Source organism: Ptychodera flava, chromosome 5 (assembly GCF_041260155.1).
Source record: "Ptychodera flava strain L36383 chromosome 5, AS_Pfla_20210202, whole genome shotgun sequence".
Taxonomy (NCBI): domain Eukaryota; kingdom Metazoa; phylum Hemichordata; class Enteropneusta; family Ptychoderidae; genus Ptychodera; species Ptychodera flava.
In genome coordinates, this window is record NC_091932.1 from 47,303,731 (window position 1) to 47,319,900 (window position 16,170).

The 16,170-nt window shown below is 37.5% G+C and overlaps 1 protein-coding gene across 1 annotated transcript; it reads right to left on the reverse strand.

Moving 5' to 3' along the window:
- Positions 1-1,106: 1,106 nt before the first annotated feature.
- LOC139132639 (uncharacterized) lies at positions 1,107-12,404 on the reverse strand. Its single transcript, XM_070698909.1, has 4 exons — positions 12,303-12,404; positions 6,322-6,624; positions 1,532-1,604; positions 1,107-1,349 (listed from the first exon to the last, which is right to left on the reverse strand). Exons 1-4 carry the CDS (start codon positions 12,337-12,339, stop codon positions 1,178-1,180), a joined length of 585 nt encoding a protein of 194 aa, XP_070555010.1. The 5' UTR covers positions 12,340-12,404; the 3' UTR covers positions 1,107-1,177.
- Positions 12,405-16,170: the final 3,766 nt, after the last annotated feature.

A 16,170-nucleotide genomic window follows, 5' to 3' on the forward strand; every position in this document is an offset into this window, starting at 1 on the left:
ATCGATATTCTTAACTGTTGTGTTCCCCCAAACTACACAGCAATAATCAAGAATACTCTGGAATAGACCATAGTACAGTACTAACCGCTGATCAAAAGGAATGTAAGTACGAAGTTTACGTAAAAATCCAATGCGCATACTCAATTTCTTGCATAAATTATCAATATGAACATCCCAGGATAAGGTTTCATCTAAAGATATACCTAAAATCTCCCCTGAAATAACTTTGGGGATCTTGGTATCAGCTATCTCTATAGACAATGAAACATCGGAATTATTCAAATGACCCAACATAAAAGGTGAAGTTATCAAAATGCACTTAGTTTTCCTTGCGTTTATACGCATATGATTATTGGTTATCCAATTAGAAATTGGTAAAATATCACGATTTACAGCATCATTGACTTCACTAATACACTTTCCCTTTGTAAGTAGTGTCTGATCATCAGCATACATGTGGAGGGTGGAGGAATCAACAGACAATGTCATATCATTAATAAATATCATGAAAAGTAAAGGTCCTAAAATAGACCCTTGCGGCACACCTGTGGTAACACGACAAATAGTCGATCTACTACCCATGTAATCTACAATCTGTTGACGATTTGAGAGATAACATCTAAACCAGTTAATCACTCCATCAGATAGCCCATAAACATGTAGTTTAGCAAGCAAAATGTCATGATCTATTAGATCTTATGCCTTTGATAGATCAAGCAGGAGTACACTATTCAAATAACCACTGTCAACATTACACAAAATTTCATCTGTTAAACGGTGAGAATTTGTTCTCACACTTGATTCTCGCCACGGAGTGCATTTCTCACCAATCTCCAGTGGAGATTAAAATTTTCTCACCGACAGCAGTGAAAGAGTCAGTTTCTCGCTCTAGTCACGCACTATTTCCCTATAGTGCAATGAGCGCGAAAAATACCACCTCGTTTGTTCGATTACTTGACGTCTTCGTATTTATGCAGAACTCGCTACAATGGCGTGGACATTAAAAGTTAGTCCTACTATACCGACCTCCTATCCAGTGGATGTGTACTGAACTTAGAAATCCATTTAGTTGTAGGCTATCTCTTCAACTTAGAAATCCATTTAGTTGTAGGCTATCTCTTCAAGATCATGTGATACTCTCATCCTCCAAACCTGCAATTCCATTTTAAAGTCCTCATCAGCAATCAGAGCAGAAGTTATTGCCCTTAAAATAGAGCCGCGGACTAAACTCTGGCAAAGTCTGCGTAAAGCATCTCGCGGTATCGCTGTCATGGAAAAACGACCAACATTCCCGCTGCCTTGAACATTCCATGGCACAGTCCAGAACTTCCATTCCAGTGTAAATTGACCTGGGAAAGAAATTATGCTGAAACTTGAGCGAAACCATTTAAATTCATCTCAAATTGATTACTTAATCCATTTCATTTAAATAAAATAATTTAAATAAAATTTTTAAAAAATATGATTGTGATACCATGAAGAAGTGACCATAGCAACGGGAAACAAAATACAGTGACATGAGTACTCTTACCAGGTACTTCGTATTCCGGTTCGTGTTTGATTGTTCTGTACTGGAGGATCTCTCCTAAACCTTGTCCATTTCACTGAATAAAAACAGAAAGAAGTTTCCGTTTGTCCAAGTTTGCCTCTTTAAATCTACTTGTCTTTTATAAGTTTTATTTTTCTCAGTATGTCAGTATTTTTGTCTACCTGTCGGTTTGCTTATGTGTGTGTCTACCTGTCTACAAGTCTGTCTGCTTGTCTGCTTGTATACAAGTCTGTTTATCTACTGTCTGTTTGTCTATGGACACTTTCAATCTCTGTGTGCATATCATGCGTGTTTCTCCGTAGGGAATTGCATGAAAGTCCGTCCCCAGGGGTGGGGGTAGGGGTGTCTTGGTCTCAGCACAAGGTTCTTCTTGCTATGTTTTATTTTATTTTAATACGTTTGACTATGATATATATTGCCAATAAAGATTTATACTACCAACCTTTCTTTGCAGTTTTGGTGTCTTTAAAATACTATGTTCAGACAGGGAAAAATTGAAACGCTTCTGCAACACTATTTGTGATTTGTAAACACAGGGGATTAATAGATTGAGTCCGCTTGCGTCCACATACACAAAATTAAGCCATTGTTTTGATGTTTAAGACGTCTTAATGCGCCCTCTCGAGTTCAAAAGGTGTGTATGGCCAAGCATTGTTTGTAACAAGATGGCTGAAATGGACGACGTCGTACTGGCTGTAAAGAATGTGAAAGAGGCTCCCCACCTAACTATCCAAAATGTTTTTGTGTCGAGTTTCGTTTCTAAAATGTGTTCCTACATTCTTATCCGATTGTTTGTGTTAATAAAAATGTTTGTTTCGCCTCGCCATAAGCTTTCCTCACACAAACAAAACATTACCGTCCACACTAATCCAAACTTCCCTACAAATATCCGAGGCCAAACAATCGGTTAAGGATGTAGGAACACATTTTTGAAACGAATCAAACACAAACTTAATGACTCAATCGAATATTTTTGTTCCCAATTAATAAATCATAGACAATCTCAATTCTCGGTTTATGGCAATTTTTGTCGACTGATAAAAGTCTTTTCATCTTCAACATTCCATTCTAATTTCACCTACGGTATATAATATCCTAACCTCCTGTGACTTTCCTTCTAAACGTTGATTTGCCTTGTGCACCAAAGAGATGCTGTATTTTATGCCAAACGATGAAAAAATATGTGAAGAAATAACCATGTATCAGTCAGTACGGCAGGCGAAACCCGGACGGCCATACCGATTGGGGACAGAGCAGAGTAGATCGAAACGCAAACGGGGTGTTATTATAGGAAAGGCGGTGACTTATTTTATAAAATGCTGTCTCTGTTTGTGTAAGTCTGTCGATCGAAATATATATTTTGTTCCCAGTTGATTAATCATGGGGGATGGCAGTCTCGATCTCCCCTTTATGGTTCGATATTTACTGACTCGTTCCCTCTCATTTTTGTCAATCAATGAAAGCATTTTCGTCTTCCATATTCAATATTACTTTGACCGATGTTACATCCTGACCTATACTGTCATTAGTTTTGACCAACGTACAAAGACATTGCCCATGCGTCCGGCTGATGAGATGTTTTGCAAAACGGTGAAGAAATGGGGGCCCGGGAGACATCGATGTCAGTCTTTCCGGACTGTTTACATGTAGCTAATAGGGGATATCAAAGGAGATGAATCAGTTAGTTGAATAAAACATAACTTTTCGGACTTATTTTATGTCAATTTTGTCAATGTCGGACTTTTGATTCAAGAGAAACCAGAATCACCTACAGAGATGTCTGTATTAAACACGGACGCACAATTGGGAATAGTTTGTTATGCTACTGTCGGTCTCAGTCGTGGTGTCTCTCCCATAAAATTTCGAAGCTATAGGTCTACACTTGTCGTTTCGATTCACAGGTAGCGGTACACCGATGACCAGATATTGTACCGTTCTTAAAACTAGTCTAAGCAATTTTACGACACTGCACTATTTGCCATCGTGTCTCCCCGTGAACGTCCTTGAACCTATGGACGTGACCATTGTTTTACTGCGCCCATTAGAGTGTAAACCCCTGTTCGTTACCAGCAGAATACTTTTTAAAGTTCTGTACATCAGTGTACACTGTGTGTATAAGCCCTAAACCTAGTTTAATTCAATTATGGAAAGGTATTAAAGAATAAAGGGTCGTTACAGTTGCTAAAATTGCGAGAAAAACGGCACTTTTTACTCAAATAGAATAGTCCTATTCACAAGCGCTATTGTTTTAAATCACGTCCATGGTGTGCTGTTGATTTTCATTCTTTCGTGCAATTTCATTCGCTTGAAGCAATTATCCTTTCATTTGACTGCTCTGTGGGACTCTTCTGAATATGTGTTTTGGATAAAAAGAACTCTACAGTGAAAGACATAAACTTCGACGGTGATAAGTATACAATATCGGTTCTGCGAGCCACTTATTGATAATTTCTTCTTGTGAACGTCCTTGAATCCGTGACCGCGACCATTGTTTTCGAAGTGTTCGACGGTGGATGATCGGTAGATTAATGAAGATATATGTTACTGAACTATCGTGTGATTGTTTAATAGCATGGTTAGGTAATAGACGGTGTAGTCTGTAGAGGCGATACGGCGAAATTCCACGGCCCAAGGGAGCGTACATCGCATGGTTTCTTACAATGAACGAGCCGTCGGTTTCCATAGCTACTACGTGAAATCCGGCCTCACCGATGTCCCGGGCCGATGTCCCTGTCCTGATTCGGAGAACAACTTTCAAGCTGCGTGTTGAGGTTCAGATGTCCGATTTTTTCACAGAGAACGCCCGTCTTGTTTTTAGCTTTAACTTAGCACATGATGGCAATTGAAAATTCAAAGCCAAATAACCAGTGGGAAAAAATAGACGACTCGCTCTCACCAGCGGTCGAGGTCGCAATGAAAAAAAAATCGAAGTCTCTGAAATCGGTATCATTGCTCCGCCATGTTTATTGTTGGTTGTACGGCCAGTTTAAAGTCACAGACTTTCTTCAAGGTAAAATTCATATAATTGCCATACCGCGAAGTTCCCTGTGCATTTCAATATGTCTATTTGGAAGCAAAAGCGTCACGGACATTCGATCGATGGTGATGAACTTTCTCCAGGCCGTGACATGTCACCAGTTACGAACTTTACCGGTTTTCGATACGAAAGATGCAATATATTATCAGCGTTGTTCACGTTGTGTTTTGAGTTTGATATGGAATATAACAGGAAAACACTAACGATTAGAGTGACGATAGAGACCATGCCCGATACGGAAAAATTGACATCAACTACTTGCAATGAGCAGTGACCTGAAACTTCAGACTGATATATAAATGTCGACAATATAAAACATTGAAATGCCGGAGAGAGAGAGAGAGAGGAGAGGAGAGAGAGGTTTACGCTGTCGCGAACTGATTATACTCTTTCGGATATGACTTCGGTGTAGACGATACACAGACATCGAAAATGTACACCTACTTTCCAGAAATTCGACTAATTTTATAATAAAGAGTAGAACAAATCCAAAAGTGTTGGTTGAAGTAAATCTTCAGATGTTGGTTTTCTAAAGTTAGATATACTTACAGAAATATAGTCGTCATAGTCTTCTTTTAAAAACTATTATCTTCAACACCACGTTTCTTATGATCGGTGATGTCATTTTTATTATTTTTACAAACTTTCAATGCATCAAACGCTATAAGACTATCTCATCTGCCTGTCAAGGAGTTACAATATATTTCCAAGGGCTGGCACACGATGTCAACTTACGTGTCGTCCGACGAGCGGCCGGTGGCAGTGTCACAGATTGTTCCGTCTGTAATCGCGGCCATTTTGATTTTGATGTGACACCAACGTGCGTTTGAGGTTGTTTTGTTACGAAATTTGTCGACCTCACAAAATTTCAGAGTCCATGCTTTGAAGCAGTCTCAACATGGCAAACATGTCTCGCTTAAATTTCATCCTCGTCGTTCCAAATTAAATTCGACCACTAAATTATTTCGGCAGTTTAATTTCCTATTAATTCGACGTTTTTCAAATCGTAATGAATTTTTTCTGGTCGAATTGATAGGGTTTTTGGTAGCAAGCTTATCTCTTCGTCGGACCAGTATACCGCGAAATGTAGTACATGGCGAAAGTGAATATTGTATATTGGTTGTTGTTTGTTTTATGTTACAAATACCTGTCGCGTGAGGGCGTTTGAAACGCTTCTGAAGCGGCTCAGTCTGTCCACACAGCGATTTGCGGATAGAGTTAATCACTACAACGGCTCTGGTCGGGCCGACTAAACCGTCTCAAATCTGAAACGCTTCAGAACCACTTCAGAGTGTCCACACATGACTTTCTGTGTCAGTATTGGCCCAGAACCGTTTCAGAGACGTTTCAATGGCCTGTGTTTGAACGGCATATTTGTCTTATGTTAGCGCTGGTTTTGTAACGATTTCTTTTCTTTGAAGTTTTCTCACTGTGTTGAGTCTATTATCTTACTAGTTTGATTGCCTAATTCGCCAAGCAAGCAAGGGTAGTAATTTAGTGTATTATCTGGTGAGTTTGAGTACCTAATTTGCCACAGTAAAGCCAGGTAAATTACTAATCTGTGGACGCTGTCACCAGATTATCACCGGATTAACTTTGACAAAGTCAACAACGAGCGCACCAGCAAGGTATAACAGAAGGCATTCTGTTATAACTTGCTGGTGCGCTCGTAATTTTGATAAAAAAATAAAGCTCGGTAGAGAGCCACCTTTGACGGTAGTAAATGTGTACTCACATAATCTGTAAATGGACAGTCTCCAATCTCCTCCACACATTTGTTGTGTGTTTCCAGTGCATGGCATAGAACACGTGCTTTCGTCACCTTTGCCATGGATATCAAAGTCATGTCCACAGAAGCACTCCTTTGCGTACTGAAGTCCAGCATAAGGGGCATCAAGACCATCGCAAATGTCCACGCATCGTTCAACTGCTTGTTCGGTTTTTGAATCCTCTTTGTGCCAGTTGAGTGCCCTCTCATCATCATCAATAAAACATCCGACATACTCGTACGGGGGAAGAGAGTATACTACCATAAACACTGAAAACGAAAATTACATCAGCATAATTTTTACCGGTCATATTATATGTTGAACAAAGTTTTGCCACCGTGGTGCGAGCATTTGAAATGTAAAACCGAAAATTGATCAAATGCAGCGTTTATCGTCTCATTTTCATACATGCCATCCAAACACTTCCAAATTTGCTATCCATGCAGAGGAATATAATATGCACGACTGATGTGCGGAGTACATCTTGATTACATCAAATACGAATGCGTATAAGCCCACGTGACGTCATTAACACATCATCTACTTTCGCTGGACATAGTCTGAAATATTTATAGAACGAAATATTACACTCAATAAATACTATCACTCGAAAGAGTGAGGCATGATCATGTGTTTGTATTTCCCGGTGAACGTGGGGAATATATTGAGTTCACGGCATATCAAGTCAAACCACAAGCTGCTGAAGCTTCTCTAGCAAACTTGAAAAATTACCACGCTAACGATCACATGCACACAAGATATTCCGTATGTCTCTCTCGAAATATTGACTCTTCATCATCGAGAGAATCTTGATGCAAGTGCAAGTTGCCATGAGTTACGAATATTTCAAGTAAAAAAACAGTAACCTTTGACTCATTTGACTGAGAATTCGAAGCTACAGGGAGAAAATGATAGGATTTGTTTTCCTTTGTCATCCGCTCTAATATAAGTAGCAATCAAAGTTGTTTTGGTGAACCGATTACCCAAAGAAAAATTTCATTCTCAAAGAAAATATCATCAGGTCGTAATATTCTCGGAAATGATACATTCTAGAGGATCGCAGCCTGGATTAAGATTTATTAAATTCTGTGGACGTTCTCCACGTGCACTTCTTGGAATGTTTGGCTTTTCTCTAAGGAGGGTCCAATCTTCAGTACGTCACATTACCCGATATGCATAGCAGTTTTTGGAGGCACGACGACAAAAGTCGGGGAGCAGCATTTTCTTTGTTGTATTAATTGGTACCAATAATAATGAAGTTGGCGGCCATATTGGCGGATGCATGACGACTCTTTCACATATTCTTCTTTCTTTTCCGAAACGTACATTATTTCAATTGATTTAATTTCATACTTTGCTTTATGTATGTAAACTGATTGAAATCAAATTTTTCGAATTCGATTAAAAATACTCAAAATAGTAATTTCATTGATTGCTATGAAAACAATGCATAATGACTTAATTACATGCCTTCTGGTGTAATGCAACGCCGTGGTACTGTTATCGCATTCGTACTCAAATTTGAACTTGACTTGGCCCTAAATAGCACAGGACTCCGTGACAGGTAAGGCAGCAGCGTACGATATAGTATGTCCACAATTGGTCGCCGTGTTCTTTAACGGCTGCACACTGTTTGCCTTTGAACCTTTTTTTAACATACTTGCCATAACATGGTGTCTGGCAAGGTTTTGGACAATCTTCAATGCTTGCAGAAGTACTCAATACGATCGATTTAAATACGTTTTGTATAGTTATCCGAGAAGAAGGATTTCCTAAAAATATCAGTGATCGTTTTGGCAGAAGACTGAATGAATTGCTGCGTGGACGATCGAGACAGGAATTTCTGAAGGACGATACGTCTAAAGCACAAGTAATCAACAAACTGCTGTATGAGTTTAGATCCAGGAAAATCTCATGGGTTCCTGGTCTAATAATGAATGTAAATCAGGATATATTGCTGTCTCGAACATTTCGTATGTCCAGGTGATGGAAATGACGGGAAGGTTTAGGATATTACAAAATAAGGCATGGGTTGTACTCTTGTTCTAAAAGTTCGTTGGCCCGAAATCTGGAATAACAAAACTTCAGCAAAAATACTGAAAACAGACAAAAAATCAATTCACACAGAAATGAATCTATTCGGCTTTCCCGATAGAACTATTACAACACGAACTTCGTAGAATTATTAGAGCTTTAGTGTGAATTATCGATGCTAATTCTATTCATTCTATTCAATTCATTACAATCACCATTTTCAAAAAGTTTGCCGCAAGTCTGTAATTAAAAAACCAGAAGTTGCTGTTCCGATTAAAAGCTATAGACTGAAATACTTTCAAGGTCTGAATGGCCGGACTCTGCGTGTTAAACCTCCTTATACCTAGCTTTTGTCACAGACATATTTCAGAATACTACACTGTTGATGTGCACGTGCTTTATCTGAAATCGCTTTTAAAAGAAATGCGCGCACGTATTACAGAAAATAATGAGGATTGGCATCGCGTTGAATGCTTCGAAAAATGTCGACAGAAAAAAATAAGAGTCGAGAAAAGCTTTTTTTTCGCAGTTCAAAGTTTTCAATTACTTTAACGACCGAATCTTTCGTATGCGTCAATTTGACGAAAATTTCAGACTTGTCACATTCATTTACTCTGTATGCGTAAATATGCAAAGTCTTATTACTAGAAGTATTGAAACTGCTCGTTACGAACACAGGAAAGAACTTTGTTAGGTGATTGTGCAACCATGCATGTGATGCTTGAAATAATAGGAAATGACTTGGAAAAAAGTTATGACACGAGAGCGATTTTCCTCAGCAAATTTACGGTCTTTACCAATCCAAAGAAAGCTCGACAGCCATAACGTAATGTTTGGTCTCGTTCCTGTACTAGTCCGTGAAGCATGGTTAACCACAAAGAAAAGAAATCAACACGGCGTTAAGGTGACTATCATCACCTTTACGTGGAGGTAACATTCAACAAACGATATGCGGCAACAAGCTGCTGGCAGGTATGACGTCATCAGGTGGCGGCCGTACCAATGTCTTAGTTATTATTGAATTTCTGACCATACATAAATTTATTTTAAATACACAAGTTCCCACCTACTTTGGATAACGATAAAGACACGTTCCGAACAAATCGCTTGTCCTTGTTTCATGTCTATACTTTATACATCTTACAGAAATATCCAAACGCAGGCATATATAAATAGGCCTATTTGGCGGTGTTGAGCAAACTCAAAGTGTCAAACGATGGCACGTCAGCATGTAAATGTCAACTGTATTTGTGAAAGAAAGCGGAAAGTCTAAATATTGACTGTCTTCTCTTTCACCATAAGTTACCATCCACACAAACCTGGATGATAATCTATGGTTGTGCAGCTGGTCCGGTGTAACTCGATTTATTTGTCAACAATAAAATTCACTGGCTTTGTTGGCAAGCAAAATACCGAGTATTCCGGTTGGCTTTGCAAAGTCGATCAAGTACTTGTAATTAATATGTGTAACAGAATTATAATGTAAAAGTTTTAATTGCTAGGTCCCAGTCTTTCATGAATAAGTTTATTCTATATCAATCTTCACCTTTTCGTCGATATTTCATCTCCAGCTTGCTAGTTTCTACGGGAGCATTTTGCGAGTCAGTCGTTTCTAAAATTATATGGCCGGATGCATACGTATTTACAATTGCGTATCCTAGTGAAATTCTAGTGAATGAATATACAAAACACCTGATTTTACAAGAACTCTGATCTATACCGACGCAATTTATAATTTAGATAAACATCGATAACGTAATGTTATGGCATTACTCTTTATAGTAAACACAATCATTTTCCAACATGTTGCAAGTAAGGACATTTGCACCTCCTTTTGCCTGTCTGTCTGTCTGTTTGTCTGTTTCTAATTTTCTGTCTCCAATGCTCTGTCTCTGCCTCTTTCTGTTTGTCAGTTTGTCTCCGTTTCTGTTGCTCTGGTTATCTTCTCTGTTATTTCGGACCGGACATAAATTTATTTAAATACATAAGTTTTTAATTCACTTTGAATGAGGATAAAGACACGTTCCGAACAAATCGCTTGTCCTTGTTTCGTGTCTGCACGTGATCTGACAGAAATATCTAAATACAGGCATAGATAAATAATGGGAGGTGCTGAACAAACTGAAGGGGTAAAACTAAACGGTGACACGTCAGCATATCGTATTTGTAAAACAAAGTAGAAATTGTAAATATCAACTGTCCTCTCTTTCACCATAAATTAACTTCCGGGGAAATCAGGAGTCTGAATGATAATCATGTGGTTCTGAACCTGATGCTGTGTTGGTAGGCAGATTATCGCTGTTACCGAGTATTCTGGCTGGCTATGTAAAGTAGATCAAACGTAACTGATAGTCCGAAACACAATTTAAAAGTTTTATTTGATGGGTCCCAAATTTGCATGAAGCAAAATATTGAATAAGTTTACTAATATCAATCTTCACCTTTTCGTCGATATTTCATCTCCAGTTTGCTAGTTTCTACGGGAGCGTTTTGCGAGTCAGTCGTTTCTAAAATTATATGCCGGATGCATAAGTGTTTACGAATATCGTATCCTAGTGAAATTCTAGTGGATGAAGAGGGTATACAAAACCTCAATGAGTCAAAGCTTTTGATCTATGCCGACGCAATTTATAATTTATATTTATATTGATACCGTAATGTTATGGCATTATTCTTTACAGTAAACACAATCCCTTTCCTGAGGATCAAGTATGGACAGACATGTTGCTTTGATTGTTGGCTTTGCTATTCCCTTATAGCGATGGGCAGCAAAGGGAAATGCAGCAATAAACAGTGTACGGGGCCAGATCCGAGATACATGAAACTGCTCCTTCGGTAAGGAGTTCATACATAAACATCAACAATTAATATGCTGATTTTTTCGCTTTGAGCAAAACATGATAAATGTATGATGCCTTACGACGAGTACTGATTGCTTGGAACGTCTTTTCCCTGTCTGTCACATTTGTACCCTCTCTGTCTATCTGTCTGTCTGTCACACTGTGTCTGCCTCCAACTGTCTCTCTCCAATTCTCTGTCTCTATCTGTTTGCTTTTCTGACTTTCTGTCTGTCTCCGCTTTTACCTCTCTCTACACGTATATCTTCTTTCTGTTATGTCCACATATGTCTCGTCTTCATTGCACAGTGCCGTCTCTGTTTGCCTTTCTGCCTGCCTGCTTGCCTGTCTGTATTTATTCTCAAATCCCCCTGATTCGCTGGCAATAGGTTGTACCATTACTATCTTCGGTGTTTGGTCATCTTTAGAAAATATTGAGTTTATACAGAATAATTTTTGCCAATTATCATCGGAAATTTTTAGAAGACCCAAACATATATTTCAAATTATACGGATTCAATTTCACAAGTAGCTGAGACACAGATCTATGACGTTATGTTTCGTTCTAGTTTTTACAATGATTCTGCCATAATGCTAAAAAACAAGAGTGTCCAGATTTTAAACTGTTTTCTGCAAAATCAGTCGTGAAGGCATACTGAACCTAAACCTTAATTAGCCCACAACTGTTAATCATAAATCTCGAAATGATATCATTTTGCATAAGTTAGTAGAAACGAGGTGAAAAATTGACTGATTGACTTGCTACTTTAAGCAAAGACAGTGGAGGGGGAAGACTGTCTATGCTTTAAGGAAACGAGCTTCAAACAGCAATACAGCACCTGTCCATGATACACCCTGGAAGTTATTGCATTTCGCAGCTGTGATAACAGTTTTTTGGACAAAGTCTGCATCCTGTTGGAATAAGCATTGTGACTGTCAGGTGGAGTTAGTGAGTTAGAGTTCATCTGTGCGAGATATACTTTTTTACTGCTTTACAAGCAAAGCCTGGACGGTTTTCTTGTGACTTGCTGGTATGATGTATTCAGCAGATGACTAGATATCAAGGAAACGCTTACCTTTGAGTAACAGGTACCACAATACAGACATCCTCATCACTGTTCTTTAGTCGTTGACAAGTGTTTGCAGAGATGTATCGATCGAACAGCAAATTCAGCTGAAAATCGAAGCTTTGAAATGGAATGCATCGTATTTATCGCCTTGGATCGGACTTTCCTTGCGTAGAGCGGATTGCCTTGCGGTAAAACACCAGACCAGAGTAAAATGTTTTCATATCGTGAACATTTTAAACGATTGTTTCCAGTGTCTTCTGAATATCTTTCCTCTTTTTGAAAGAGCGTTGATGGCCAACCTAACCTGAATGTATACGATACTGCTTTATCGATGACAAACAGCGCGCGTTGTTGTCATGGCAACGTCAAAAGTGTCACGTATTTCTAAGAGGGTCTTTTGCATCCAATGCGATTACTTCATTAAAAAAATCGAACCGTCCTTTACCTTAAGTGGCTGAGCTAAGGGCTCAACCATTAATGCCAACGGGTATGATTAGGAACGATTTTTTAAAACGATCTCTGAAGAAATATATATTTATATATTACTGATGCAAACGATTGTAACAGTAGTACCAAGGAAATGCAAACGTTAGCTGTCAGAATTGATTCATCAATTTTCAACAAAAAAGCTTTGTTCGGTTAGAGATTAAAATTACTAAAATCTGACAAAAAGCTTTATGCACGAAACCTATAATTCAAACGTTCTATTTAGACATTGTGCTCGCACACAGTGACCAAAATGGAACACGGAAACACATCTACTCAGAAATCACTTAGCATATAACTATATTCAGCTATGAAGTGGAATAATACCGTTCAAATGTACTTGGGTTTCATTTTCTACAAATATAATTATTGGAGGTAAGCGTATCCGTGCTATTGACTGTTGAAAATGAAGTGAAGTAGGGAAAGAGGGTCACTTAGTTAAGGTCAAATGTCATATCAAATTGCACAGGTTATGTTCAAAGGTGAAAAAAGACGAAAGACTTTATCTGCCAATAAAGAGTAGTTCTGTGTTGGGAGGTTTCTTACAAAAATGAATTAGTAAACAAAAATAAACGATAAACCGAGAACTAGACTTGATTCAAGTTGGTGATCGTGTTATATAAAATCACTTCAGAAAGGCTAGGTTTATTGCATTAATGTTAATTTTTTTTTGAAATTTTTTGACTGAGATTCCGCAAGACGATCCTGAGCCGCCTTCCCTTAACCCTTTTGTGGTCAACATCTAGGTAGTGGATTTGCGCATGCGTAAAGTGAACGTAATAGCCAGTAAAGTTACTATGGAACTACAGGGCAGTAAGAAAGAGGAAAACAGTCGCGATCACCCTGTTATATTTTATTCATTGATTTAGATTCACAAACTTGGACCAAGTTTAAAAGAGCGCTAAATCAACAAAGATATAATATAGGCCTACCGAATGATAGTTTTTCTAATATCTTCTTGCAGGTAAGGCGAGACATATCTCAAAGATCACTCTGACGGTAGGTACGAAGTCTACAAATGTCACAATTATCAAATTCAGGTAATGGATAGAGCCTTTTTCCTGCGCAGTGTGTCTTGTCCGTAATAGTAATCGACTCAGCACGATATGATGTATTTTTATTGCTCTAGGACTAACGCTGCAACAATCTGTCATATGTTAAAATTGTATTCTTACAATCGAAATATTCATTATAAAGGGAAACAATTGTTTCGAGGAAGGATAATAATTTACAAGGCATATTATAATTCTATTGTTTGATATTTGACTTTTTTATCCATTAGTCTGGAAGACGAGATGGATTCATTTATTTAAAGCAGCAGCAGTTAAAACGATTGTCGTTTCGATATTTTGCATGACAATGATAGAATACAGGATGCAGAATCAGTTTCATGTATACGTTAATTTTGAGCTATCCATAATGTATGTACGTTTAGGTACTATGTAGTTTATTTAAAGCTTGGTAGACAGCAATAACATGTGTACACTATGTATAGTACATATTATATAGGATAGAAACGTGGGTTCTTTTCAAAGGTGGTGTACCTTTTTCACTTTATTTATCAAAAATATTATCGAATCTTCGGGGAGATTTTTGCATTCCCGAAATGAAGCCATATTGTCTTTGAAAACGTCACTGTTTCAATCCTCTGTGATGGAGTTGGTTGATTTAAATTCAGGCGCTTGACTAACAAGTCTATTTATGCGGCTCCCATACATAAGTTGCAACTCAAAAATTATTTAGTGTGTTAAAATCTTATTTGTGCATTCATCGCCCATGTTTGAAAAATGTTCGGGAAGCATTTTTGCATGAGGTGCATTTGATTTCAAACCATCTTAGCGGGACAAAAAGGCAAAAAGATACAGAGAATAGTCCTTTAAGTCAAAGTTTACTCGCTATTATGATATTTCAGCAGATTTCAAACAATCCTATCTACCCAGTCATTTAATGATGCTGCTTCTTTCAAAATTAATTCCTAAAAGCTCATCGTTAACGATAAGATTATCGATAATATAGTGATTTTTAGCTACTATAGACTATAGTCTATAGAAGCTATTAGGATGGGTATCCGTCCGGCGTCCGTCGTCAGTCTGTATGTATGTATGTATGTATGTATGTATGTATGTATGTATGTATGTATGTATGTATGTATGTATGTATGTATGTATGTATGTATGTATGTATGTATGTATGTATGTATGTATGTATGTCCGTTTGAGGCGTCCGTCCACTCAAATATCTTGAGAGCCGCAGTACTTACTGATTTGATATTTGTTGTGTAGATGAAAAAAAATGATTTTCAGAAACTGTTATTTTTTAATTTTTTGATATTGTTGAAAATATGCAAATTTGCGCCAAAAAAGGAGTTTTTGGTAAAAAATCTTCGTCTTCATAACCACTGGTCAGACAGCTTTGTTATTTGGTATACAGGTCCCTAGGGATAACCCAACTTATATTTGTTCAAATTTTGATGAAATATGCAAATCTGTATTTTTAAGGAATTTTTTTGTCATTTTTTGTCAAAACGTTATTTCATCAAAACCGCTCGTCTGACAGCTTTGATATTTGGTATATAGATTCCTACAGATGAACTAAATATGATATATTGAATATATGACGAAATGTGCAATTTTGTATTTTGGTGCAATTTTTGCCATTTTTTGTCAAAAAATATGTTTCTCAAAAATACTTGTCTGATGCCTTTGATATTTGGTATACAGGTTCCAAGGGATTGTCTCTGTGTGATATATTGAAATTTGATGAAATCTTCAATTTTTGTATTTTTGGGTCAATTTTTGCCATTTTTGGTCAAAATATTTGTTTCTCAAAAGTTACTTATCTGATAGCTCTGATATTTGGTATACAGGTTCCTAGGCTTTATCTTAATGTAATATATTGATATTATGATGAAATAATCAATTTTGTATTTTGCAGCTGTCAGGCCATCTTGAAATGAGCTGTCAAAGGTATCCACCTTCTTCATCAATACATCTGTGACAAAAGTTATGCTCTACATAACACAGCAGAGCTCTGTCAACTGTTGGTTCGCTTGCTTTTTCAAAACCGCTGGTCAGACAGCTTTAATATTTGGTTTACAGATCCCTAGGATGACCTTAGTGAGATAATTTCATACAGTCAGGAAATACTTAATTTTGTATCAATGTCTATATTAGCTTCAGGGACTTTGGCCCTATGTTTCATATTACAATAAAATATCTCAAGATATTAAAAAATTGGTTATTAATTTCTCGTCAAAAATGTCGATGTCATATATTGTTTACCATTTGAATTCAGTGACTAACAGATAACAAAAGATTACAATAAAGCTGTAATATTTTTATGTATGAGATCAATCTTAATGTTCAATATTAAAAGCGTGATTTCCTTG

What these genes read in the sequence shown, in the direction of transcription:
- LOC139132639 (XM_070698909.1), bottom strand. Translation starts at nt 12,339, where the DNA reads ATGAGGATGTCTGTATTGTGGTACCTGTTACTCAAAG. An exon ending in ACTGTCCATTTACAGATTAT is followed by an intron (nt 1,605 to 6,321) that starts GTGAGTACACAT and finishes GTTTTTATTCAG; the next exon opens with TGAAATGGACAAGGTTTAGG. An exon ending in ACCGGAATACGAAGTACCTG is followed by an intron (nt 1,350 to 1,531) that starts GTAAGAGTACTC and finishes TTTCTTTCCCAG; the next exon opens with GTCAATTTACACTGGAATGG.